Here is a 23,691-nt window from a genome sequence, read left to right on the forward strand (position 1 = left end):
TATCTAAGCACTGACCAGAACACACGATCACCTCAGCAGTTCCATGTGGGCGATGCTGGGCTGCCTGGTCCACGGATGAGGGATTCAGCCCAAGGTGCCCAACCCAACCAGAGGGCAGTCTCTGTGTCCAGGAGACACGTGTGCACCCGCCGGGTGAGAACGCCAAAGGGGTGCAGGTAGGGGGAGGTTCAGTAGCCAGAGGGCCTGCGGGGCCACCCAGGCCATGCCCCTTCCTGTAAGAGGGGCCATTCCTGCAGGGTGGGGCTCTGGCTTTGTGACTGGGCTGTGCCAGTCTGGGTATGATCCCACAGCTGAGCCCTGTAGAGTAGATGTAGGTGAGGCAAGGAACCTTAAGCTCTCCCCACTGAGGTCAGCGGGGCGCAGACGCCCCCTTGTCAGTGCCCTGCCTTCCTCCTGCAATCCTACAGGACGCTCCAGGGCCAAGTGCTGCCCTTGGGGTCAAAAAGACAGCGCCTTCTCCTTCGCCTGCCCTGCGGCCATTCAGGGATGTGCGGGGCACCTCCTGCCCTCCCTGACCAGGTGGCCCCAGAGGCACAGCCTGCAGACACCACCGGGGACCTGCATGGGCCTCCAGTTCCCGCCCCAGCCCTTTCCATCCCCAGTTCAGGGCAGGTCCAGCGGTGGCCAGCGGCTGGGGAAGGCTCTGTCCCCTCCAGGTGTGCAGCCTTGGCAAGTGCTTCAGGCCTCCCTCCACTCCTGCCCTGTGAGCAGAGGGGTCGGGGCGCCTGCGATGTGGTTCCCCAGAGCACCAGCGGGGCTCAGGCCAGGCAGGGTGGAGGGTGGAGGGCCACCTTCCGCCCGTCCTGGAACAACGCAGCGGCCTCCCGGTTGCCCCCCACCCGCCAGGCCCTGCCTCCCGTGGGCAACATTGGGGAGTCCACACCAAGCCGGCCATGTGCTTTTCGCGCGGGATTACTGGGGAAGCCGGCTGCTCGGTACCTAGAAGGTCCCGGGTCTCGCCTCGTGCCCCTCTGGCCCCCAAACCCACCGGCGCCCCGGAACTAGCCAACCGGTGCTGAGAGCCTGCGCAGCTCAGACGGCGAGAGGGCGGGACAGCCGCGGCCGGCGCTGGGAGCTCGGCTTCCCGGAGAGCCAAGCGCAGGCCTCCGTCTCCCCAGCCGCAAATGAGCCCGCAGCGTCTCCGCCCCGCAGCGCTGCCCCCAGTGGGAGGGCGGCCCGTGGACGTGCAGGGAGCACGGCGGGGGCCCGAAGCAACGCAGGACCCTGGGGGCGCCGCACCCCGCGGCGCTAGCCCATCCCGCGGCCTCGCCAGCGCCTGTCGCCCGCGCGCCCCGCCCCCACCCCGGCTCGCGAGCCCCGCCCCGCTCTGCGCCTCCGACTCCCCGTGCTGCCCCGCCCCGCGCCGGTTCGGACTCCAGCCCCGCTTCCGACTCCAGCCCCGCTTCCGCCCAGGCCTTGGCCCCACCTCCAGCCCCGGTCCGGCCCCGCCCGCGCGCCGTGACGCAAAGGTCTGCGCCGTACGCCGAGCCACGTCGTGATGTCATCAGGTCTCGCCCGCGTGGCTGTGGGCGTGGCCAGCGTGGCTTCTCGGGACCACCTGAACTCACGGCCATGGCCCCGGCCGCCGCCAGCCCCCCGGAGGTGATCCGCGCGGCGCAGAAGGACGAGTACTACCGCGGTGGGCTGCGGAGCGCGGCGGGCGGCGCCCTGCACAGCCTGGCGGGTGAGGGCCGGGCGCGGCCGGATGTCCTCGCAAGCGGCCCAGGGGGAGTTGCCCCTCATGGAGGCGGGGTGTCCACCGTGTGTGGTCACCGTCGCCTGGGCCCGTCCCACCGCCTGGGACCCGGCAGTCTCCTTCGCCTACCCTGCGGCCATTCAGGGATGTGCGGGGCACCTCTTGCCCTCCCTGCCCAGGTGGCCCCAGAGGCACAGGCCGCAGACACCGCGGGGGACCTGCGTGGGCCTCCAGTTCCCGCCCCAGCCCTTCCCGTCCCCAGGTCAGGGCAGCGGCTGGGGAAGGCTCTGTCCCCTCCAGGTGTGTGGCCAGCGGCTGGGGAAGGCTCTGTCCCCTCCAGGTGTGCGGCTTTGGCAAGTGCTTCAGGCCTCCCTCCGCTCCTCCCCTGTGAGCAGAGGGATCGGCGCGCCCGCGGCGCAAACGCCTCATACCTCGGTCCCGTTCACACTGACCCCGGCCTTTCCTAGGCCTGACCAGCTGCCCAGGCCCCTCGCCCTTCTGATCCCAGGGTAGGCTCAGCCAGGCCCTACCTGCCTCACCAGGCCGTGAGCTGAGTACAGAAGCCAGTGTACTCAATGAAGCAGCGCCTGTCATCCCAGCAGTTTGGGAGGCGGAGGCGGGAGGATCCCTTGAGCCCAGGAGTTTGAGACCAGACTGGGCAACAAGGCAAGACTCCGTCTCTACAAAAAATCTGAAAATTGGCCGGGCGCGGTGGCTCAAGCCTGTAATCCCAGCACTTTGGGAGGCCGAGACGGGCGGATCACGAGGTCAGGAGATCGAGACCATCCTGGCTAACACGGTGAAACCCCGTCTCTACTAAAAAATCCAAAAAACTAGCTGGGCGAGGTGGCGGGCGCCTGTAGTCCCAGCTATTCGGGAGGCTGAGGCAGGAGAATGGCATAAACCCGGGAGGCGGAGCTTGCAGTGAGCTGAGATCCGGCCACTGCACTCCAGCCTGGGCCACAGAGCGAGACTCCGTCTCAAAAAAAAAAAAAAAAAAAAATCTGAAAATTAGCCGGGCGTGATAGTGGCGTCTGTAATTCCAGCTCTTCAGGAGGCTGAGGCAAGAGAATCGCCTGAGATCAAGGGATGAGGCTGCAGTGAGCCATGATTGTGCCACTGCACTCCAACCAGACCCCATCACCGATTAAAACACAAAGAAAAAAAAAAGGCCAGGTGCGGTGGCTTAGGCCTGTAATCCCAGCACTTTGGGAGGCCCAAACGGGTGGATCACTTGAGGTCAGGAGTTCGAGACCAGTCTGGGCAACATGATGAAATCCCGTCTCTACTAAAAATACAAAAATTAGTTGGGCATGGTGGCATGTGCCTGTGATTCCAGCTACTCGGGAGGCTGAGACAGAATCACTTGAACACGGGAGTCGGAGGTTGCAGTGAGCCGAGATCACACCACTGCACTCCAGCCTGGGGGACAGAAAAAAAAAGGCAATGCCATCAAGTCTTTGGGGGTGGGGCAGGCAGTTGTTAAAGGCATCAACTCCCAGCAGAACATTTCTAGTGCAGCAGTGGCACTAGAGCCCAGTGGCAGGGGTGTCATGGCAGCAGGAACAGTGCTGTGGGACAGGAAGAGCGTGGGTAAATATCAGAGGACAGCCAGGCTCCCTGCCAGGAGGGCCGTGGGTATCAGGTAGACAGCCATTGGCAGATTCTGAACAGGAGAGTGTCAAGAATTTTTTGTGTGTGTCCATATTTATTTTACAATACACTGGGCACTTAGCCCTGTGCCAGACACTGTTCCCGGTGTTTTACAAATATTAACTCATTGAATCTTCAAACATCCCTACAGGTAGGACTTACTATTCCTCTTCTGATAGATGAGCAAATTGAGATTCCAGAAAGACCTCACAGCCAGGAAGTTGGAGAGCTGCTATTTGATGCCAGACAGTTGGCCTCTGGCCTGTACTCTGTACTCTTACTACCCCAGACTGTCTTTCCATGTTGCCCTCATAGGCCCTAGAATGGTTGCTCAGGGGAATCCCAGCGTGAGAGATGGGCGCAGGTGGGAGGTTCTTAGCAGACTGCAGCTCACGCTAAGGCAGGTCAAGGTGGAGACAAGGTGGTGCCTCTGGAGACAGAAGCAGAGAGGGAGGCTGGGGAGAGAGTGTTGGCTTCATGGAAGGGATGGGACTGGATCTGGGCCTAGACAACTCGGGGAGGACTATGGTCCCTCGTGCTCAGGGCATGCCCACCAGCTGCCCCAAAGTAATACTGTTTCTCCTCTCAGGTGCGAGGAAGTGGCTGGAGTGGAGGAAGGAGGTTGAGCTGCTCTCAGATGTGGCCTACTTTGGCCTCACCACACTTGCAGGTAGAAGCCCCCACTGGTCCTCAGGACTGAGGACAGTCACAGACACCAAGTCTGGGGGACGGTGGCCAGGGGGCTGCCCAGCAGTGTGAGAAGCTCCCGGAGCTGGCCCGGGTGAGGCTGCCTCAGGGAAGTGCAGGAGGTGCTGCTCCGAGGGAGACGAGGTGTCAGCTCCCAGCAGGGAGCCCATTTTTCCAGCCTTTGTGTGTCCCTGGGGACCCACCCAGGTGCCATTGAGACCCATTTCTCAGTGGCCAGCCCTGGTAGCACAAGTGAGTCACAGTGCTGAGCCATGTCATAGGGTGCAGTGCCCCTGTCAGAGTGCCCTGGTGGAGCAACAGTGCTGAGCTGTGTCATAGTGTGCAGTGGTCGTGACAGTGCAGTGGCGGGCCTGTGGCCCAGGCTGGTCGCCACCCTGGAGAGGGAATTGTTGACAGAGGCTCTCAGGCTCCCAACCCCAGCTCAGCATGCAGCAAGGACCACGGAGCGCCAGCCTGGTTCCCTATGAGGGGCTCCCCCTGGGCATCCTGCTGCCATGGAGAGAGTGCTAGGTGGGTGGGAGACAGATGTGGCTGCGTCACAGGGCATCTTGGGAATCGAGGGGCTCTTAGAGATAAAGACCACGTCTTGGGGAAGAGCATTTTCCAGACCAGCAGAGCAAGCAGCTGGGAAAGGCCCTGAGAAGAACACGTCCTTGGCCGTCTGTGGGGGTGATCCCGGGGGGCTCGTGGGTTTTCTAAGCCCGTAGCTTTCCCTGTGCAAGGCTTGGGGCATTGCAGGGACTTGGGCAGGGGAGAGGCCAACGACTAGCTAAGACCAGACCTCAGGGGACAAAGTTGGGCTCAGGGAGACTACAGAGGCCGACAGTCCCCATGGGATGGTGGTGGCACAGAGCAGCGGCAGCAGTGAGGGGCTGAAACATGCAAGGAAGGTGCATGCAGGGAGCCCCTTGGGCTTGACCTCAGGAACTGGAGGCCTGGTGTTGCCATCCACAGAGATGGGAAGGGGGAGCAGACTTTTCTGGGTGGGGGAGCTGGAAGCTATCTTGGCAGGGATGGAATTGGGGGTGCTCATCTGAGAATACATGGTGATGTCAGGTAGGTGGCCGAACTGGATGGCTGGCACTCGAGTCAGGTCCAGGCTGGGCATAAATCGGGTGGTGCCAGCTGTGCAGTTGGTGGAGAGCCATGGGACTCGATCCAAGTGCTTGGGCCGGGGGAGGTGGCGGGGACAGCTAGGGAGAAAGGGGAAGGAGCAGAGATTCCTGGGGAGAAGCCAGGAGAGGGAGGGACACCGGACACCGGCCAGCCAAGGCCCCAGGAGCTGAGAGCAGCCATTGGCCGGGCCTGTCATGTGCTGCCTGAGGTCATGGTGGGCTTAGCAACAGAAGGTCTTGTTGGCCTCAGCCAGCGCGGGGTGGCAGTGGGTTCAAGGGCGACAAGATGGAGCTATTGACAGGAGCCAGCAGAGGGTCGGCTGGCAGGGGCGCCAGGAGCCTGTCCCCGAGGCAGCAGTCTCAGGGTCCACATACCCATCCTCTTCCTTGCAGGCTACCAGACCCTGGGGGAGGAGTACGTCAGCATCGTCCAGGTGGACCCGTCACAGACACGTGTGCCCTCCTGGCTGCGCCGTGGCGTGCTGGTGACGCTGCATGCCGTCCTGCCCTACCTGCTGGACAAGGTCCTACTCCCCCTAGAGCAGGAGTTGCAGGCTGATCCTGACGGTGGGCGGCCTTCGCAGGGGAGCCTGGTGCCAGGCAGGCGTGGCTGCTCAGGGGTGCGGCGCTGGGTGCGTCACCACACGGCCACCCTGACTGAGCAACAGAGGAGGGCGCTGCTGCGGGCGGCCTTCGTCCTCAGACAGGGCCTCTCCTGCCTCCTGCGGCTACATGTTGCCTGGTTTTACATCCACGGTGTCTTCTACCACCTGGCCAAGAGGCTCACGGGGATCACGTACGTAAGTAGCAGGTGCTGAGGGCACAGCCGCTTCGGCCACCCTTGTCACCCCCACTGGACTTGGGTGTATGCACAGAGCTGGCCCTCCAGGCCTCTCAGCCAACAGGGTTCCACACCCAGAACCTGTGTCAAGGCAGGAACCCAAATCCTCTGCTTGGAAAAAAGGCAGGTTTTGTTTAGTTACACTTGGCTGAAAGATCCAAGGAAGTCCAGACCCTGAGGGTAGAATGGGCTCCGGCTGCAGCCCCACGTGGGCACCAGGCCCTGCACTCAGCTTTTTACTGACCAGGGGGCCCTGGTCACGCCTCACCACAGATCCCTGAACCTCGGCCCATGACTGCCCATGTCACTGCTGTGAGGAACAAGCAGCTTCTCCCAGAGAGTGTGGGAGCACGTACTGCAGCCCCAGCCCCAGCCCCTCACCCCTCACCCGTGCCTGGCCCAGCAGTCTGCCCCATCAGATGGCTGTTCCCACCTTCTCCCCTCCGCAGCCGTCGGCACCTCTGCCCATCCTAACCCCCAGCTGACGCTCCTGCTTTCAGATTCAGCAACGAAGCCTCCCCAATGGTCCTGACACCATGTCCATCTGCCACAGCGTTAGACCCTGGCCCACCAGAGCCACTGCTACATGAGCTCCTTCCAGAACAGCCCACTGAGGAACCCCCTGTCTTCCGTCCCTAGAGCTGCACTGGGCCCCTCAGCCCCCACTTGCCAGGCGACCCCATCTCCACACACCCTAAACAGGAGGCCACAGTGATCTCCTCGTCACAGAGCCAGTGGTCAGCCCTTCATTCTTAGCATACCCAGCCTCCCACATATTTGACACGGTTCCTCGCCCTGTCCATGTTAGTGAGGGATTTGCTGAGCTGCTGTGACAGGGGCTTGGAAGCGGGGCTCAAACCAGCTGGGAGGCTCCCTGTCTCCTAGGACAGCCAGGAAGTGGCTGGACACCCAGGGCCCACGCTGGCGGTGTGACCTGCCACCTCTGTATGTGGTTCCCGGCCCTGGGCCGAGGCCATCTGGCTGTCTCCATTTCCCAGCCAGTGGAAAGGGACACGGGAAGCCGAGGGCAGCCAGCTGTCCTTCAGTGACACGGCCAGAAGCTACACACGTCACCAGCAGCATGAGGTGGGGAGCAGTGTCCCTGGGGCCATGTGCCTCGCAGCAGGGTAGCTGGTGGGCAGCGTCTACAGCCCAACATGTCTGCTCCCCCGCCCATCCCTTTCAGAGAGGTGGTCCCTGGACCTCCCCATGTCCTCACCCCCTCCACCAGTGCTAAGACTCCCTCTGCGCTGACAATGCCAAGGCCGGTCTGGAGCTCAGGCCTCTCCGTCATGCTAGGCTGTGAAGCAGTTCAGACTCCCTGAACCTGCCCCTGTCTTGATCATTTCTGCCGGGCGCTCCCAGTGCCAGGGAGAGGCCTGGTTCTAACACGCTCCGTGCAGACTGACCCTCCCAGCAGGCGCTGAGGCCAGATCCCCTCAGGGTCCTGATGGGTGTGACACTGTCTGCCTTACAGCTCCGTGTCTGCAGCCTGCCCGGGGAGGACCTGAGGGCCCGTGTGAGCTACAGGCTGCTGGGGGTCGTCTCGCTGCTGCACCTGGTGCTGTCCGTGGGGCTGCAGCTGTATGGCTTCAGGCAGCGGCAGCGAGCCAGGAAGGAGTGGAGGCTGCACCGCAGCCTGTCTCACCGCAGGTGCGCAGGGGCCACACATGGGGGCTGGGGCTGTCCTTTGCACTTCACAAGGACCTGTAAGGTGCACCCACCTTGATGCTCTGCCCCACCTTCCCCAGGGGCTCCCTGGAGGAGAGAGCCGTTTCCAGAAACCCCCTGTGCACCCTGTGCCTGGAGGAGCGCAGGCACCCGACAGCCACGCCCTGCGGCCACCTGTTCTGCTGGGAGTGCATCACCGCGTGGTGCAGCAGCAAGGTGAGGTGGGAGCCTGCTGGGGTCCTGAGATGGCCCAGCGGCTGCGCTGGCAAGACACACCTGGCTGCAGCAGCAGTGGGGAGTCTGGCTCTGAGCACCCTTCAGGTTGAGGGTAGAGAGATGGGCGTCTTTTTAAAGGCTCCCAGGTAGGTCAGATGTGGGGTCATTGTGGGGGTTAAAGTTCCAAATTCACGCGTATTGAGACTTTGCTGAACACAGGTTGGGGCAGCAGCCAACCCTGAAAGGCCCCACACCTCCCCCATGCACCCCAGCATGCCCTTCCTCCTGGGCTCCTCACCACACTTGGAAACCCTAGCACACTGAATCACACCCATGGAAGATGCCGGCAGGGTGAGAGTGACACGTCTTCCCAAGAGCTGGGCTTCCTGGGCTGTCAGCTGCGAGAGCAGGAGGGAACCTCCCAGCCGAGCCCCACGCCCCCAGCCCCCCCCGGCCCCCACTGGGACTCGGCCTTCTGAAAAAAGGCTGGCTTTCTTGGTCATTAGTTGAAGGAAATACAACATTTATGTTCCATGTCATGGGCAGAGAATGTGGACAGGACAAGAGATGCTGATGGGGATGGGCACGGCCCAGTGGCCCCAGCTGCTGTGACCCCTTCCTCCTCTCTGCAGGCGGAGTGTCCCCTCTGCCGGGAGAAGTTCCCTCTCCAGAAGCTCATCTACCTTCGGCACTACCGCTGAGCCGGTGCCCAGGTGGGCCTGGACACAGATGACTTCTGCGGAAGGCTGAACGCCAAGATTTAGTCTGAAGATGAACCTTAGAAATTAGAACATTCTCACAGGTTTTCTATCATGTAAGATACTAACCCAGCCACCCCGGGAGAGAACAGAAAGCTGTCCCCGACTGTGCTTTCTCAGCCCTGGGAGGGCGCTAACCCCAACCTGGTATGACTCAGCCACTTCTTCAGGAATTTCACTTACTTGGACCGGATTTTAGGTTTCCCTCCCTTCCCCAAACCATACAGTTGAGAAGTAATTCAGAAGTAGGCCAGAAGACACTTTATTCATTTAGATTGTGAGAAAATGGTTCCATCAGGCTTGTGTTAAGGCAATGGACTGAATGAGTGCATGTTGAGTTGGGATGGGGCACGGCGGGGCTGGCGGTTTGCTTCAGCCAGTGTGGTGAGAACAGCAGTCCCACGGCCCCCGTCGGAGGCGGTCAGGCTCTCCCCCAGAGTAGCTGGGCAGAGAGAAACCAACCAAGGTCAGCACCTCCGTCTGAAGCATTTGGCACACACCTTCAAAACACATCAAGGCTGCTTCCAGTTTCAGAAAATAGAAATCTGCATCTCGGGCCTGACATGTACACAGAGCTCTCCTCCTGACACAAATGCACTCATGTGCCAGGTCCTGGGGGTTGGGGGCTGCTGGGGCGGCCAAGCCTTCTCCTGGGGGCCCGCTGGGTAGGCAACCTGCTGACCCAGCGTCACTGCTGTGCTCAGCCCCTCAGCTCGGCCCCAGCCTATTTCCTGCCTCCATTTGACATTTCCAGGTTTTCAAAATTGCATTTAACCTGTGCCAGAGACTTCACTGTAGGCATCTTTAATAAACTAACTCCACCAAAATGTGGGCACATGAATAACAAGATGGAACTTGAGATTTCCTAAAGCGCAGTGTTAAAAATGCCTCGAGGGTGCATGCCCCATTTCCCTACTGACCTGTCGGCAAGGCCGAGGCCTGGCCAGCAGCACCAGCTTCCAGCAAAGACCCCCCGCAAACCATGTCCTGCTGTTTGACTTAGGATTGAGGATGACCCTGTATTCCTGGGTTCGTCAAGGTCAGCTTACCAGGGGCTGGGGTGGGGAGGCTGTGACCCTCTAAACTGGGAGGAGCACCAAGAGAGGCACTGGGGGCTACAGCTGGGTGGACAGATGCCACCGTGGCTCCATCCGTCAGCACCTACTCCTTCGATTCACACTGTGCTCTGGCCAAGTGCACGCAACCTCCTGTCACATCTTAGGCCTGAGCGCTTATTAGGAAAACAGTATGAAAAGTGACAGACACTGCTGTCTGGAGTCTGAGAATCCAAGTGTATCAACACAGTACCAGAAGTACCACCCGGGAGCAGCACTTGCTATCCTGGGCCAGGGACCCACAAGCTTGAACGGGGCCTCTTAAGAGAGGAGCTCAATGTCGGATATGCAAATACTGGCACAAGAAAATCCAGACAATCATCTTTCATGTAAATTCTAAGACAGGACACACCGCCCAGAGTGAGGCGCCTGAGCAGCCCGGGACCCAGGAGAGGCCTTCACTCGCGTCTGTGTCTCGTCTGGGACCACAGCTATGATGTTCTGCTGTTGGCAAAACGGGTTCACCTTTCGGAAAGGCCGAACGCAAGTCAGGCTTTCTTGTGTCCAGCGACTGTCGTGTTTTAGATAAAGACCTTAATAAAGGTGGAGTTAAAATCACTTGGTAAGATGTTGAGTATTTTATCACATCAAAAACGCTGATATGCAAGTGGGTTCTGCCTCTCCCCCCGCAGTGGGGTGCCGAGTGCTGAACCCACAAAGCCAGTCTGCTCGCCGCCAGCTTCGCTGCCCCCATGGGGGTTGCATGAGGACAAATTTAAATTAAAAACAAAACACTCTTTACATATCAAAGAAATGTGTCAAAATAATCTCAAACAATTAAAATATAATATATATTTATAATTCTGGGCCCTCAAAAGCAATCATGGTAGTTAAGAACAAAGTTTTGAGTCATTAGGATAGAGGCCAACTTTAAACATCTCCAGTGAGATGGATTAGGAAACTGGCATTAGAACCCCACACAGTTACTTGACAATCATCTTTAAAACGTCTCTTTCAGACACGCAGGAATCAGGCTAGATCATCACTCGGGCTCTGTGGAGTGGCTGGCACACCTGTGGCTGGTGGGGAAGGCGGCTGGCAGGGAGCGGCCCATTCCTCCCTCGCAGGCCTCGCTCCTGCCTGCCCACCTGGCACCGGGGGGGACCGGCCACTCGCCCTTGCTCCCATGGGCTCCACCCGCCTGGCTTCCTGCCTGCAGCTGACTAGAATTCCATCCGTGAGAAACACGTGAACGTCACTGAAAAAGAAATCCATGCGATTTGGTTTAAGTGCCAGTTTCTTCAAGAACCTGATATTTCAGTTACAAATCATTGAAGCTCCTTTTTAAAAAGAAAATTCAACTCCCTCGTAATCAACTACTTTATGTGAAGAAAAAAGGCATTGTTAACAATGGCTCAAAACCGTTCTTGCAACACGTGGGGCAGCCTCAGTCCCGCTTCTAGCTGGCAAAAGCCTTGCCGGCGTCCTCCTTGCCTCTGTACGTCCTCTTCCCATGTGTGAACGGGATGTACCGGTACTTAATCATGTGCTGGGGAGAGAAGCACAGACTCAGTCACTGCACAAGCACTCTCCAACCAGCCACACTGTCCCCACGTGGGAGCGGCCAAAGGCCCCCATCTTTTCTATACATCAGACAAGTGGAATGGGGGCCCCAGTGGCTTCCTGCGCCCACGTCAACACAGCAAGGCCTTCCATAGCCCACAAGGCCTAGGTTTGAAACCCCATCAATCCCAGTGTTTCCTGAGCCTCCTATGGAGGAAGGGCAAGGGGGATGTGAGGTGCCCCAGGGCCCTCTGCAGCCAACACCCCGAGCAGAGTGAGGCCCGCAGCAGCAAGGCCATGCCATCGAGGGGTCAGTCCGCAGTCTCAGCTAACTTCCCCCAATGCCCTCCTCCTCGGGCAGGCTGGCACAGGGTGCTGGACCCCCTAAGAGGAGCCACTGGGACACTGCACACGCCGGGGCTCTCCCGTTCAGCTCCCACAAAGCTTCCACCAAGAGCCCACCCGCTCCGACAGATGCGCTCTCCGTTTAGTTCACCGGCTGTGCTGGGAACGGAGCAGTGTCCTCGTCACACACAGGACAGTGCCACTGAGCTCCACATTCACACCAGGCAGACTCTGCCATCACCCGCCACAGCCCACCACGGCTCCCCCATGCTGCAGGTAACAGAACAGCGACTGCGGCCGGCGTGGCAGCAGTGCCTCTGCTTTACCTTGATTTGCCGCTTCATTGTGATACAGAAGAGCATGATGAAGTACATCACCAGGATCGGCCAGAACACCGGGACGTTGAAAGCGTCGAAGAAAGTACAGACCATAGCCACAAGGATGCCCTTGGTAGCCGCGTGCCTTCAAGTGGGGAGAGAAGGTTAGCGCAGCATCTGCAGCCAGCACCAGGCACCTGCCGGCCGCCTCCAGCCTTGCAGCTGCACCGACCGTCCCCGCAAACAGAAGCATCCCTGTGGAAAGGAGGGGTCTACCCTGGGCACAGCAGCAGCATGATCCTTTGCATGTAGCTTACAGAAATGTACTGTACAGCCCTCACCACAGAGACATCCTTCTCTTACTCCCTTGAAGCGTAAAATTCTTCTTAAAACTACACAAAGTATAAAGCATTAGTGCTGAGGCTGGGGGCCCCATGCCTGCTGGCTGGGCCTGCGATCTGGAGAGAAACCCAGGCTGTGTCTTGTGGACCATCCAGGGCCTTCACCTTGTCACTGTGGCATGGCCACCAGTGTTCCCTCCCGCCCCAGCACATGGCCAAGAGATGCCATCGCCCTTGAGGCTCAGCTCTCCCTTCCTACTCCAAGCCTCTGGTGGCTTCCAGGGCCCCTGATCTTTCTGTCCCCCAATCCATCTGGGGCTGCAAAGTCAAGGTGTGGAGCCCCACGAGCTCAGCAGGCTCCTTCACTTTACTGATCCAACAGACTTGGGTTCCTCTTGTGCCCCCAGGGTGGGGTATGAGGGACAGGACAAACAGATGCAGCCACAGAGCTCCCATCCCTCTGACGGCTACGCCACCCACCTCTGCCTACCCGTGCAGACACGGGCAACTCAGCTCAGACCCCTCTCAAAAATGACCCCAGGAGGCGGCTAGTCCCCCTCTGCCAGCCACAGGGAGCCACAGGGCTGGGGATGGGAGAGAGGAAGGAGGGAGGACGGAGACGGGGGGCAGGGCCTGCCCTCCCCAGGCCACGACCACAGGAGCCAGTGTGCACTCCATCCCAGAGTCAGCCTCCTTTCCGCCAGCCTCCGGGGCACTGGTGCTGACTTGAAAACAAGAGAACGCGGCAAGGTAGTGAGTGGCCTTCCAGTGAGAGCCCCTGTGACTCCCCCTGTGCCCAGCCCAGCACAGCCGTCATCTTTCGGGTGACTTGAACAAAATTTCAACAAAAATCAGTGTAGTCTCAGTCTCAGCCACCCTTGAGCACAATTTTCCTTCTCAAATACCGTGAAGAATTAGCTCACCAAAATTTAAACTCTGGAAGCCTTCGAATGAAGGGGCGGAATTCCTCATTCTGTTTGGTGGGTAGCGAAGGACCGTCATCTGCAAGGCAAAGCAACCATCAGGGAGGGGCGCCTCTTTTCATTTCTACCATTTCCCCGCAAGGCTTTGGACTAGCAGGCCTCACAAATCTAAACCGAGATTTGTGTCGGGTAACCAAAGAGAAAACGGGGGTCTGTGGTCAACTGACACACCCAGTTCACTGCTTTCAGAAAGTGCTATCAGAATGTTTTTAAAGACTTCCATGCGTTTTCAATGCATCAATAATTCAACCACATATAAACCTCCAGAACACGTCAGCTGCGCCACGTATAGGCACAGAAAGAAAACAAAGGCAAATTAACACAAAAAGCAAGCGGCAGAGAACAGGGCGGGGCAGAGGATGCGCTGACCGTGGAACCCCGGCACCAGGCCTGTCCCACCAGCAGCTGTGCCAAGCCCGCTCTTATCCCACCTCCCACCCGGACGGGTGCCGCTCCCCATTTACAGATGGGAAAACTGAGGCCTAAAGGAAAGGGGCTCTTTGTTTTTTTCTAGTCTTCTCCAAATAGCAACAAATGAGAGGAGCTACGTTCCATCAATCTTCTCATCACATACCCTACCCAGAAGACTCACAGGGTTCTGGCACACAATGAGAGCACACCCTGCTCCCTGACAGCAGGTTCCCCGGAGGAGGAGGATCCTGGCAGGGAGCTGCACGTGGGTTTTCCCGCAGTGGCCACGATGTCCTGGAAAGCAGTTGTTTGTTCCTCCCCTGGGGCTGGCCAGTCAGGTGTGAACTCAGGACCCCTACCTGGCCCAGACAGACCCAGGAGCAGCGTGAGTCTTCCAAGCATGGAGCACGAAGCGCCAGGAACACTTCAGCTCATAGCTCCTCAGAAACCAGAGGCCGCCCAAACCCTGACCCGACCTGATGTTGGCATCAGGGTCCTAGCAGTCTCTGTGCACCACAGTGAGCTGCCTGTGGAACCCTCTGGCTATGGGAAAAGGTAACCTCATCATGGCCACCTCCACTGATTCTGAAAGGGGCCGTTGACTGGGGTGGGACGGGTGCCAGAGTTGGACCATCCGCCTCAGACCCCCACTGTCTGTGGTGCCATGTGACCTTGAACATGTTACCTAACCCAGTACACCTCAGTTTCCTCATCTGCAAAGTGGGAAAAGAGTGACCACCCACTTCGTGGCTATCAGGAGGGTTTGAAGAGTCGTTCTACAAACGTATCCTGATCACCCAACGTTACAAGTACATTTCAACCCCAAGAGAAGAGTCTCGGGTGTTTCCAGAGAACACTGGACAATTCCATCGGAAAAGAAAGGCCCAACCTGCCCACACAGCCCAGTGCACAGCTGCTACCCTACCTGAGTCTTCCATTAAGGAAGGATCCACTTTGGGAGAAAGAAAAGCTATGAAAAGATTTAGATGGTAGATCCCCAAGGCATAGGTCACAATGTACCAACCCTGCAAGAGAAGGAAAGAGAGTCAGTGGTGCACTCCGACCGTCCATCGGCCTGATCAGTTCATGTTTGCACTCCAGTTCACTCTCAACTTTAACTGATCTTAAAAACACACAAAACTTACAGCAACGACAATGAAATACAGTGCAATCCCATGGTAACAATTTATCTCAAATTATCCTTTGTGGGTACTGAGACTAAGGGGACAAGCGGGGCCCCAAATAAGCAAAGCTCTTCAAGGGTCCAGTTAGACGCACGTAATCCCCGAAGCCACAGACGCCCCACAAGGAGCGCAGCAGAAAAGGAGGCTTTTCTCAAGAAGCACATGCTCAGGCTACACCGCAGGCTCGGGTGGCCCGGGCACCCAGCGATGCTGGCCCAGAGCCCCCACCAGGAGCAGGTTCATCAGAAACAGAAGACAGTATGTCAACTGTGACTGGAGGTATGCTAGCTGATGTTCCTCTAACAGACAATTCACATTGCCAAACACACTCTGCCAGGAGGGCAAAACCTTTGCCCAGAAGAAATCCACAACTGGGCAATCAAGAAAAGAGAGCCTGAGCCAAGCCTTCCTCCAGAGACGCAGAGTGGGAGAACTCCGCCAAGATGCCTGAGTGCAGCACACTTGCAACTAATTCATTTTTAAAATGATTAAGTATATCCCATTAGAAGCCAGAACTGCATTCTCAATTTTAAAAGCCTTACATTTCTCAGTCGGGTGTGGTGGCTCACGCCTGTAATCCCAGAACTTTGGGAGGCCAAGGTGGATGGATCACCTGAGTTCAGGAGTTCAAGACCAGCCTGGCCAACATGGTTAAACCCCATCTCTACTAAAAATATAAAAATTAGCCAAGCGTGGTGGCACATGCCTGTGATCCCAGCTGCTCGGGAAGCTGAGGTAAGAGAATCGCTTGAACCCGGGAGGTGGAGGTTGCAGTGAGCCAAGATCACGCCACTGCACTCCAGCCTGGGTAACAGAGTGAGACCCCGTCTCAAAAAAATAAATAAAATATAAACGCTTTAACTTTCTCATACAAAGAAGAAATCTTTCTGCCTAAACACTTTTCGAGTCAGACTTAGGGCTAACCACTAGATGTGAGGGTTAACTGGATGTCTGTGTATCTATCTTCGTGCTGCAAGGCCACGCCTGAAGGCACATCAAATGAGGCACGAGCTTCGTTTAGAACATAGTAAAACTGCCGGGTGCAGTGGCTGAAGCCTGTAATCCCAGCACTTTGGGAGGCTGAGGCGGGCAGATCACGAGGTCAGGAGATCGAGACCATCCTGGCTAACATGGTGAAACCCTGTCTCTACTAAAAATACATTAGCCGGGAGTGGTGGCACATGCCTGTGATCCCAGCTACTCGGGAGGCTGAGGCAGGAGAATGGCGTAAACCCAGGAGGCGGAGCTTGCAGTGAGCCGAGATGGCGCCACTGCACTCCAGCCTGGGCAACAGAGCGAGACTCCGTCTCAAAAAAAAAAAAGAACATAGTAAAACTGACCTGTGGGTACTGCATTCTTCCTGCCCCCTGCTCCTGCCTGATATCCCTGATTCAAGATTTCTAGGTCATTCTTTCCATTAGACAATGGACCGAGTTCCAATTAAAAAAAAAAAAAATCGGCCGGGCGCGGTGGCTCAAGCCTGTAATCCCAGCACTTTGGGAGGCCGAGACGGGCGGATCACGAGGTCAGGAGATCGAGACCATCCTGGCTAACACGGTGAAACCCCGTCTCTACTAAAAAATACAAAAAACTAGCCGGGCGAGGTGGCGGGCGCCTGTAGTCCCAGCTACTCGGGAGGCTGAGGCGGGAGAATGGCGTAAACCCGGGAGGCGGAGCTTGCAGTGAGCTGAGATCTGGCCACTGCACTCCAGTCCGGGCGACAGAGCGAGACTCCGCCTCAAAAAAAAAAAAAATCAATTAAGGTGGTAAACAAGGAAGTATCTTCCACAGTCCCCAGAGGAGAAAACAGCCCTGACAAGGCTTTCAACCTGCCCTGCTCTACACATAAGATTAAATAACCTCCTCTAAAGATCTACGAAGAATTCCCATCTTGCAGGTTTGCTCCTAGAAACCCCGTGTTTACTAGCAAGTAAAGGAACACCAAGGTGAAGTCTGAGACCACATCGCCTGACCTAGGGGTGCCCCAAAACACGTGAAGGTTTGAAACCCTCAAGACCCCCTTTGGTCACTGTCTCTCTTATTTGACTCAGCGTCTCAACCTGCACTGTCCTCTTTGGCCTCATATAAGGTAGAACTCAGGAAAGGCTAAATAAACCTTTTGGATGCCAAATCATTCATGACACCCAAGGTATGGACTCTTCACCCGAGGAATGAGGCAGCCACAGAGCACCACTTTGTCCTCAGCATCATGCAGCAGGGTCAGAGGGACACAGCGGCTCCACTGTCCAGGCCTGGACATGCCCAGGGCAGGGCCAGGCTGGGCTCAGGACCGCCTGGGTACAGTGAGAAGCCTGGTGAGGGGACTCCGGGTGAATCATAAACAACCCTGTTTGTTAAAGACAATCACTGAGATCTTTCTGACATTTGGCATTTAGCTGAAAACTGATTACTACAGACCATTTCCTGCAATACAAACTGGATCAACAGCATCCCCACCAGCACCACGTCCAGGTAACATGGACACGGCCAACTCACATCAGCCCACACCTACCTGCAGCAGGTAAACTCGAATCATGTAGACAAAGCTCAGGCCCAGTGTCACGACCCATCGCACGGCCGTGTAGGGTGTGGACTTGTCTAGCCAGGACTGATAAATCTAGAAAGACAAGAGTCCAAAAGCATGAAGCAAGCCCTGTAACTTCTGCACTGACCCTGTCACAAAATGTACCTTCTGCTAGCGTTGGCTTTCAATTTTTAAAAAAGCTAAGAGTGAGTTACAACAGGAAGAGACTGTCTATATATCAGCACAAAGCAGTGACTATAATTAATCCAAAGTTTATTTTCAATAATTCCTGAAGCAAGTTCATCTCTTAAGCAAGACTATTACAAAACAATCTCCTAGGAGATTGTGACATGGTGCTGGCCTAAAGGGACCACTATGGGGAAGACCCGGCCTCACCCCAAAGAGAGGACTGTGCATCTCCAAGTCCCCACCCTACAGCACAGCCCTTATCGTCACGTCTCAAGGCAGCTCCCCCATCTGCTACAGCCAGCGGCCAGCCTTGCCCCACTCCCAGGCCCACTGGCTACAGCATGAGTCCCAGCAGCCACACCAGCATGTGTGTGTGTCCAGGCGGCTGTGGACATGACCAAGGGAGCCCTTAGTCTTATGTACTTATTTTTACAAATATATGTATGTATGGTTTTTTATTTTGAAATTTAATTTCCAAATTGTGAGAAATTTCCAAATTCACAAAAGTAAAAAGATTATAGAAGCCCACATATGCCCATCACCCAACTTCATTAATCGCCAATCGCTTTTCATATGTGATTTAATTAAGGTGATGAATTTTTTTTTGACCCAGATCCTCAGCACCTGGAACTACCAGTGACCCAAGCTTTTCCTGAGACTAAGGTTCCCGAGACTCCAGTGTTCAAAGGCAGCTCTAGGCACCTCACTCACCAAATGCACATGCGGCCCACACAAGAGCCTCCTGCCCTCGGGGCAGAACCTCCGACCTGACATGGGACAGGTGGGGCTCCCAGCAGCAGGGACGTGGGTGGCCAGGAGAGGGACAGCAAGAGTAGAACGGCAGCCACAGCCGCGTCTGTCCTGCCTGGGTGCTGAGACTGGGTTTTGTATTTTTAAAGGTTGGTAAAAGGAAAACAAAAACAGAAAACGCATGTGACAGACCACGTGTGGCCTCAGAGCCCGATCTCTCCACAGCTGGCGCTTTACGGTGAAAAGGGCGCTGTCTTCAGGAAGTCTGAGCCTGAGGCAAAGTAACTTCTCCATCAGGAACACCAGCACACAGATCCTTCCAGAAAATGCTGGGAGTCCAGTTTCTTGTTCAAATATTTACACTCATCTACTAAGAACCCACCAACCTGTCCAAGTCTTGTGAAAAATCTGTACACCACCGAAGGCTTCCCATGGACGGATTCTCCCACACTGTCCCCTTCAGACATTCTGTAACTGGGAGAAAAACACAAAATACTTTTCAATAAAAAGCATTCAAGGGTGTGAAATCTTGGCCCTATTTTCACCAACACTGTCAAGTAGGTTTCTTCAACATTCAGTATTCTGTCCATACCATTTGTGTTTTTATTATGAACTGTTCGGGAAAAAGTAGCAGGTGCACAGGCTTCCGTGGAGGGGAAGGACAGCGTTAGACACATGGGCCCGGCACAGGCCGCGTTTTCATTCCCACTCCGGCACCTCATTCACCTGCGTGGGTGGCACTGTCCACCCCACTGGTGCCAGGAGCAGCCTTGGTGCCATGGGGTCCACTGGCTGGTCTATGGCACGTGGCACTGCACGTCCTCCCTCCAGGGACCACATCCTCTGTGGATCCCTCAGAGTTCCCCCACCCAGGCACCCTGTCTGCTCCATGCCCTGTCCTGGGTCTCTGGTCTGGCAGGAGCAGGAAGGGTCCTGTCCTCTCAGGGCCAGGTCCTCCACCCTATGAACAGGAAAATGTTACCTACAACTCTCAGGGAGTCCATCCATCTGTGTCCCAGTTTCTTATCTGGCGAGTGGAAGTAACATATCTGCTCCTATTTCCACACACTGCTGTGATGCCCTGAGGATTTCACCTGAGAACCCAGGTGCCAGAGGTCACATTGTTCACCCACTTAATTGCCAGATGCCCAAGTGAAGGGCATCATTACCCACATTTCACCAAGAAGGACCTAGTCTCACAGTGGAAGCCACGTGTCCAAGGTCCCGCCACAGCTCTGCTTCCAGACAGGCCAAGCCAAGCCTGACTGCTACCTGGCTCCTCAGCCGAGCATGCCACCACCCACTCCTGGGACCAGGCGGCACCAGGACCTGCCGCTCTTCAGGAAAGCGCTGCTGAGCACCCAAGGCCTGCCGGTTGCCATTCCTACTTTAGAAGATGAGACGCCTGCTGGCCCGAGCTAGAGAAGATGGCAGGGGCGCACTCACCTCCCCCGCCACCCCCATCTGCTGCCTCGGCAGGGCAGTGAGGAGAAACAGACTCCGGTCTCAAGTCTGGCCTAAAGTCCCACCTGTGCTAAGCGGCTGTGAGGCCTTCAACAAACCCTCTGAGCACGCAGCAGCCGGCCTCAGTTTCCTCACCTGTAAAATGAGGCTCTAAGAAACACCAGACACGAAAGCAAAGACATCGTTCCTCGGCAACCCTTGGAGTCAGTCTTACTGTTCTCACGCACAGGTAAGAAAACTGAGGCTCACAAAGGCTAAAGCTTGTCCTGGCCCATCAGCATGTTCGCAGCGGGCAGGAGCTGGAACCTGCATATTCCTGAAACCAACGCTCCTCCAGTCCCACCTTGGGAGCGCTGGGGAAACCTTCCCTGCGGGTGGAAGGCAGAGGGGGCCAGACGCAATCCTGCCCTCAAGTGCCTCCGCTCTCCCATCACAACTGATGCGGGGAAGTGATCCAGGCAGCTCCCTCCACGTCATCAAGTCTGTGCAGAATGTGGCTCCCTGACACCACTCCTGGATCCTCCGTGCGGAGTGCCAGGCCGGCTCGAGGAGACCGAGGGGCCCTTTGGTCTCACGGAGCCATGTAAACCAAAGACACACAGGAGGAGCACTTTTACTCTCCACTGAGAGAACTCCACATTTAAATAGAGGCTACACTAGAATGCGCCACCTGGAATGGCCACCCTATTTAGGCCAAAGCCAGGCCATCTGAAAGACACTCATTACATTCTTCGTCTTGTAGCTCCTTACAGTTTTCCCCCTATTTTACTCAGACTGTTTCCCATTAAAGCACTTTTACTTGACTGCAGGTATGAGAGTAATGTCAGAGAGAAAATACTCGGCTCTCCCACCAAAGTGTGTTCTCTAGGCAAAGTTCAGAACATCTCACTCTCCAGCTGAACGTGTAAAAAACCTACTCGAAACGCATCAGCCAATTCTGCTTCTCTGACACACACAACACGTATACCAAACACACACAGTCAGCTTGCACCCTGACTGAACACATCACCAGGAATAGCCTGAGGCAGTGTGGCAGGAGCAAGAACGTGAACTTTGGACTCCAACGGCCTGCTTTCAGATCCTGGCTCTATCACTCTGTCAGTGTGACCAGGACAGGCCATTCCAGGATGCCTCAGGTTCCAGTCTGTGAAATGGGACAACAGCACCTCTCGTGCCTTCTTCACGAGGCTCTTGCGAGGAGTCACTGGGCAGCCCGTGGAACACCTTGGATCCAGGCAAGGCAGTGCCAGCCCTGTTCCCAGATCAAGGCCAGCCCTCACAGCAGCTGTCCCCACTGCAGCCCTCCTCTCTGCTCAGTTTGAAGGCCACCTCCTCTTCAGAGGCCTCCATTATCGCCCACACTGACCCCCAGTACCTTACATCACATAACCCTGTTTTTATTTTGTGTACAACTGTTTCCTGATACCTTTCTGGCTTCTCAATTTTCTCCTGCTAGAATGAAGCTCCTGGAGGGGTCCCTTGTCTGGTTCAGGGCTGGGCCCTACCACCTGGAAGTCCATTACATAGCAGACAGCCCATCAATTACCTGCTGAAGGTGACTGCTTTATGTCTAGTCACAGACAAAACAGAAAGGGAGATAAAACCAGTCCAAGCAGAAACCTTGAGGACAAGCCAGAAAGTGTAAAACTCTCTATATGCCTTGTTCTAGGGCCCGCCACATTCATCCACATCTGTGGTCCATCACTATGTGCCTGGTAAAGATGAAGTCCTCCGCCTGGCGTCCAGGAGCACTGAAGTCTGGGATGAAGTCCTCCACCTGGGGTCCAGGAGCACTGGTCTGGGATGAAGTCCTCCGCATGGCGTCCGGGAGCACTGACAGTCTGGCTCCCACCACCTTTCTCTTCATGTCCCCATCACCAATTCCTTCCGGACTAGGAAAGCCCCTGGCAGCGGTGCACCAAGCTTCACGCCTCTAGTGTTGTTCAGTCCTCTGAAATGCCCTCCCAGACCCCATCTTTCTTCTTCCCAAGGCCACATTCCAGCCTGGGCTCCTCCCTCCTCTGGGCCTGACCATCTTACATCTCCACCTGGCTCTGACACACTGTAACCGCCGTCACCTCGGGCACACGGCAGAAGCCAAGCAAGTCTGAATTACTGAGAACCCTTCATCCACTTACGGGATAACCGCATTTCCTGTGAAATGTCAACCCAACTAAAAATAAAGTGTTTCCAGGACCAACGGCCAGCCTCTACTCTTCACAAAGGGAAAAGGGCGAAAGCCCACTGAAGGTACTCAGGCTGAAAGCAGCCCTCTGTGCTGTAACACACCTGGCAGAGAAACGAACGATAACTTTATCAGTGGGGCCACAGACCAGTACTAAGTCAGCCTGGAGAATTTATGATTTTATTGCCTATTTAGAATACGATCAAAACCGATGTAACTAGTTTCCCTTGAGTCCGTCAGTAACGCCTTCAGCCCAGGGCTTAACACTAAATCCTATAGATAAGCGCTGACCTGGACGCAACATGGGGAGAGGACCTATCCCCTCTCCAATCCAGCCCAACTCGCAGCGCTGTGGGGGCGGCGACTTCCCGCTTCCCCCAAATGCACAACAGGGAAAGCGGACAAGACGCGGCCCGGGTGGGAGGGCTGCAGCCCCCGCCCGGCCCCTCTCCCGCTCACCTGCCCCTCGCAGGCCCCAGGGCTCGGCCTGCACCCCCTGGCCCCTCGTCCCGGGTCGGCCCCGAGGCGCGACCCGTACCCCTCAGGGCCGCGGGTCGGGAACACGGTCCCCGCGGCCACCCTGGCCCCGACGTCCCTCCCCGCCCGGCCCTCAGCGCGGCCCCGCCCGCCCGCGGCCTTGACAGCCCGGAAGGAGCGGAGGCGGTGCTGCCCGGCCGTTCCCGCGCCACGCAGCCCTTCCTGGCACCTCGCAGCTCCGCTACGGCCGAGCCGCGGTCTCCCTCACGGCCGCGGGAAGGAGAACGGCGGGGCAGGGGCGGCCGCCGGCGCTGCGCTCTGGCTCCGGGAAGCTGCAGCGAGCACTTCCGCTCCGTCCTCCGCGGCGCCGCCTCCAGGGCCCCCAAGATGGCGCGAGGGCGGGGTCGAGGGCTCCAACCATTTCCGCTTCCGGCGCAGACGCGCAGGCCGTTGGCGGGCGGGCCTCTCCGCGGAAGACACGACAGCGGCGGAAACGCGCGCAGGCGCAGCTGCGTCCTCTGGCTCCGGGTCCGGCTGGCTTCGCTCCAGAGATTGCGCGGGCTCAGGGACTAGGCCCGTGGCCACACCCCCTTGCGACAAAGACCAATGGAAGCGGGCGTTGCTGGTCGCTAAGGAAACCCCCGGCGGCAAGATGGCGGCGGCTGGCGAGGGCATCCCGAGCTCCCGCGGGCCGCGCCGGGACCCGCCGAGGAGGCCGCCCCGGGACGGTAACGACTGCGGGCCACGGGGCAGGTCGCCGGCTGCCCTGGGCTCCGTTTGGGGTGCAATCGCTCTACGCCCTCAACCCCCAAATGCTCACCTCGGAAAGTGGAGGTCCAGGTGTCGCGGCGGAGCCGGGGCCGCCTCCGCGTCCCCCACTCCCACAGGACTCGCCGTGCGCCTCCCCTGGCCCGGCTCGCACCCTTCCCCGAGCCCTCCTCCCGCAGCAGGCCCAGCCCTGCAGGGGGTCCCCCCCCGCTTGCTCCCAGCAGGGAAGACCGGGTTCCGGCCGCAGCCTCACAGCCAGCGGGACCTGGGGTTGCCATGGGGATCCCGAAGCCCGGGACGTGGGGCCAGGGCAGGCGCAGGAGCAGCACTAAGCCTCCTGACTTCCTGGCCGGTGCTGTCCAGAAACGCTAGGACTCGTTTCAAAAGCAGATTTTGCCTGTCACTCCCAGCACTTTGGGAGGCCGAGGCGGGCGGATCACCTGAAGTCAGGAGTTC

At 57.4% G+C, this 23,691-nt stretch overlaps 3 protein-coding genes across 11 annotated transcripts in view; 2 read left to right on the forward strand and 1 right to left on the reverse strand.

Moving 5' to 3' along the window:
• The first annotated feature begins 533 nt into the window (after positions 1-533).
• Positions 534-9,500, forward strand: PEX10 (peroxisomal biogenesis factor 10). Of its 6 annotated transcripts, none has more exons than XM_033228662.1 (6): positions 534-677; positions 3,960-4,040; positions 5,587-5,993; positions 7,512-7,687; positions 7,786-7,921; positions 8,554-9,500. In XM_033228662.1, exons 1-6 carry the CDS (start codon positions 584-586, stop codon positions 8,620-8,622), a joined length of 963 nt encoding a protein of 320 aa, XP_033084553.1. In that variant the 5' UTR covers positions 534-583; the 3' UTR covers positions 8,623-9,500. The 6 variants fall into 6 exon arrangements, with proteins under 6 accessions (XP_033084553.1, XP_033084556.1, XP_033084552.1 ...); XM_033228665.1 differs by lacking the exon at positions 534-677 and adding an exon at positions 1,481-1,705 and having other exon boundaries at positions 7,452-7,687; XM_033228661.1 differs by lacking the exon at positions 534-677 and adding an exon at positions 1,481-1,705.
• Positions 8,926-23,339, reverse strand: RER1 (retention in endoplasmic reticulum sorting receptor 1). 3 transcript variants are annotated; one of them, XM_033228668.1, is made up of 7 exons: positions 23,288-23,339; positions 18,728-18,815; positions 17,391-17,495; positions 14,620-14,719; positions 13,224-13,302; positions 11,969-12,104; positions 8,926-11,283 (listed from the first exon to the last, which is right to left on the reverse strand). In XM_033228668.1, the coding sequence occupies exons 2-7, from the start codon at positions 18,806-18,808 to the stop codon at positions 11,194-11,196; spliced, it is 591 nt and encodes a 196-aa protein (XP_033084559.1). In that variant the 5' UTR covers positions 18,809-18,815; positions 23,288-23,339; the 3' UTR covers positions 8,926-11,193. The 3 variants fall into 3 exon arrangements, with proteins under 3 accessions (XP_033084559.1, XP_033084558.1, XP_033084557.1); XM_033228667.1 differs by lacking the exon at positions 23,288-23,339 and adding an exon at positions 22,697-22,887; XM_033228666.1 differs by lacking the exon at positions 23,288-23,339 and adding an exon at positions 19,324-19,344.
• Positions 22,910-23,691, forward strand: part of MORN1 (MORN repeat containing 1) — a 68,832-nt gene continuing 68,050 nt past the window's right edge. Inside the window, exon 1 of one of the 2 annotated variants that reach the window (XM_033228655.1) lies at positions 22,910-23,195. In XM_033228655.1, the coding sequence (XP_033084546.1) occupies positions 23,120-23,195 (76 nt within the window). In that variant the 5' untranslated portion in view covers positions 22,910-23,119. The remainder of the gene's footprint in view (positions 23,196-23,691) is intronic. The other variant, XM_033228656.1, reaches the window with a different exon arrangement.

Source organism: Trachypithecus francoisi, unplaced genomic scaffold (genome assembly GCF_009764315.1).
Source record: "Trachypithecus francoisi isolate TF-2019V2 unplaced genomic scaffold, Tfra_2.0 Lachesis_group12, whole genome shotgun sequence".
NCBI classification, from domain to species: Eukaryota; Metazoa; Chordata; class Mammalia; order Primates; family Cercopithecidae; genus Trachypithecus; species Trachypithecus francoisi.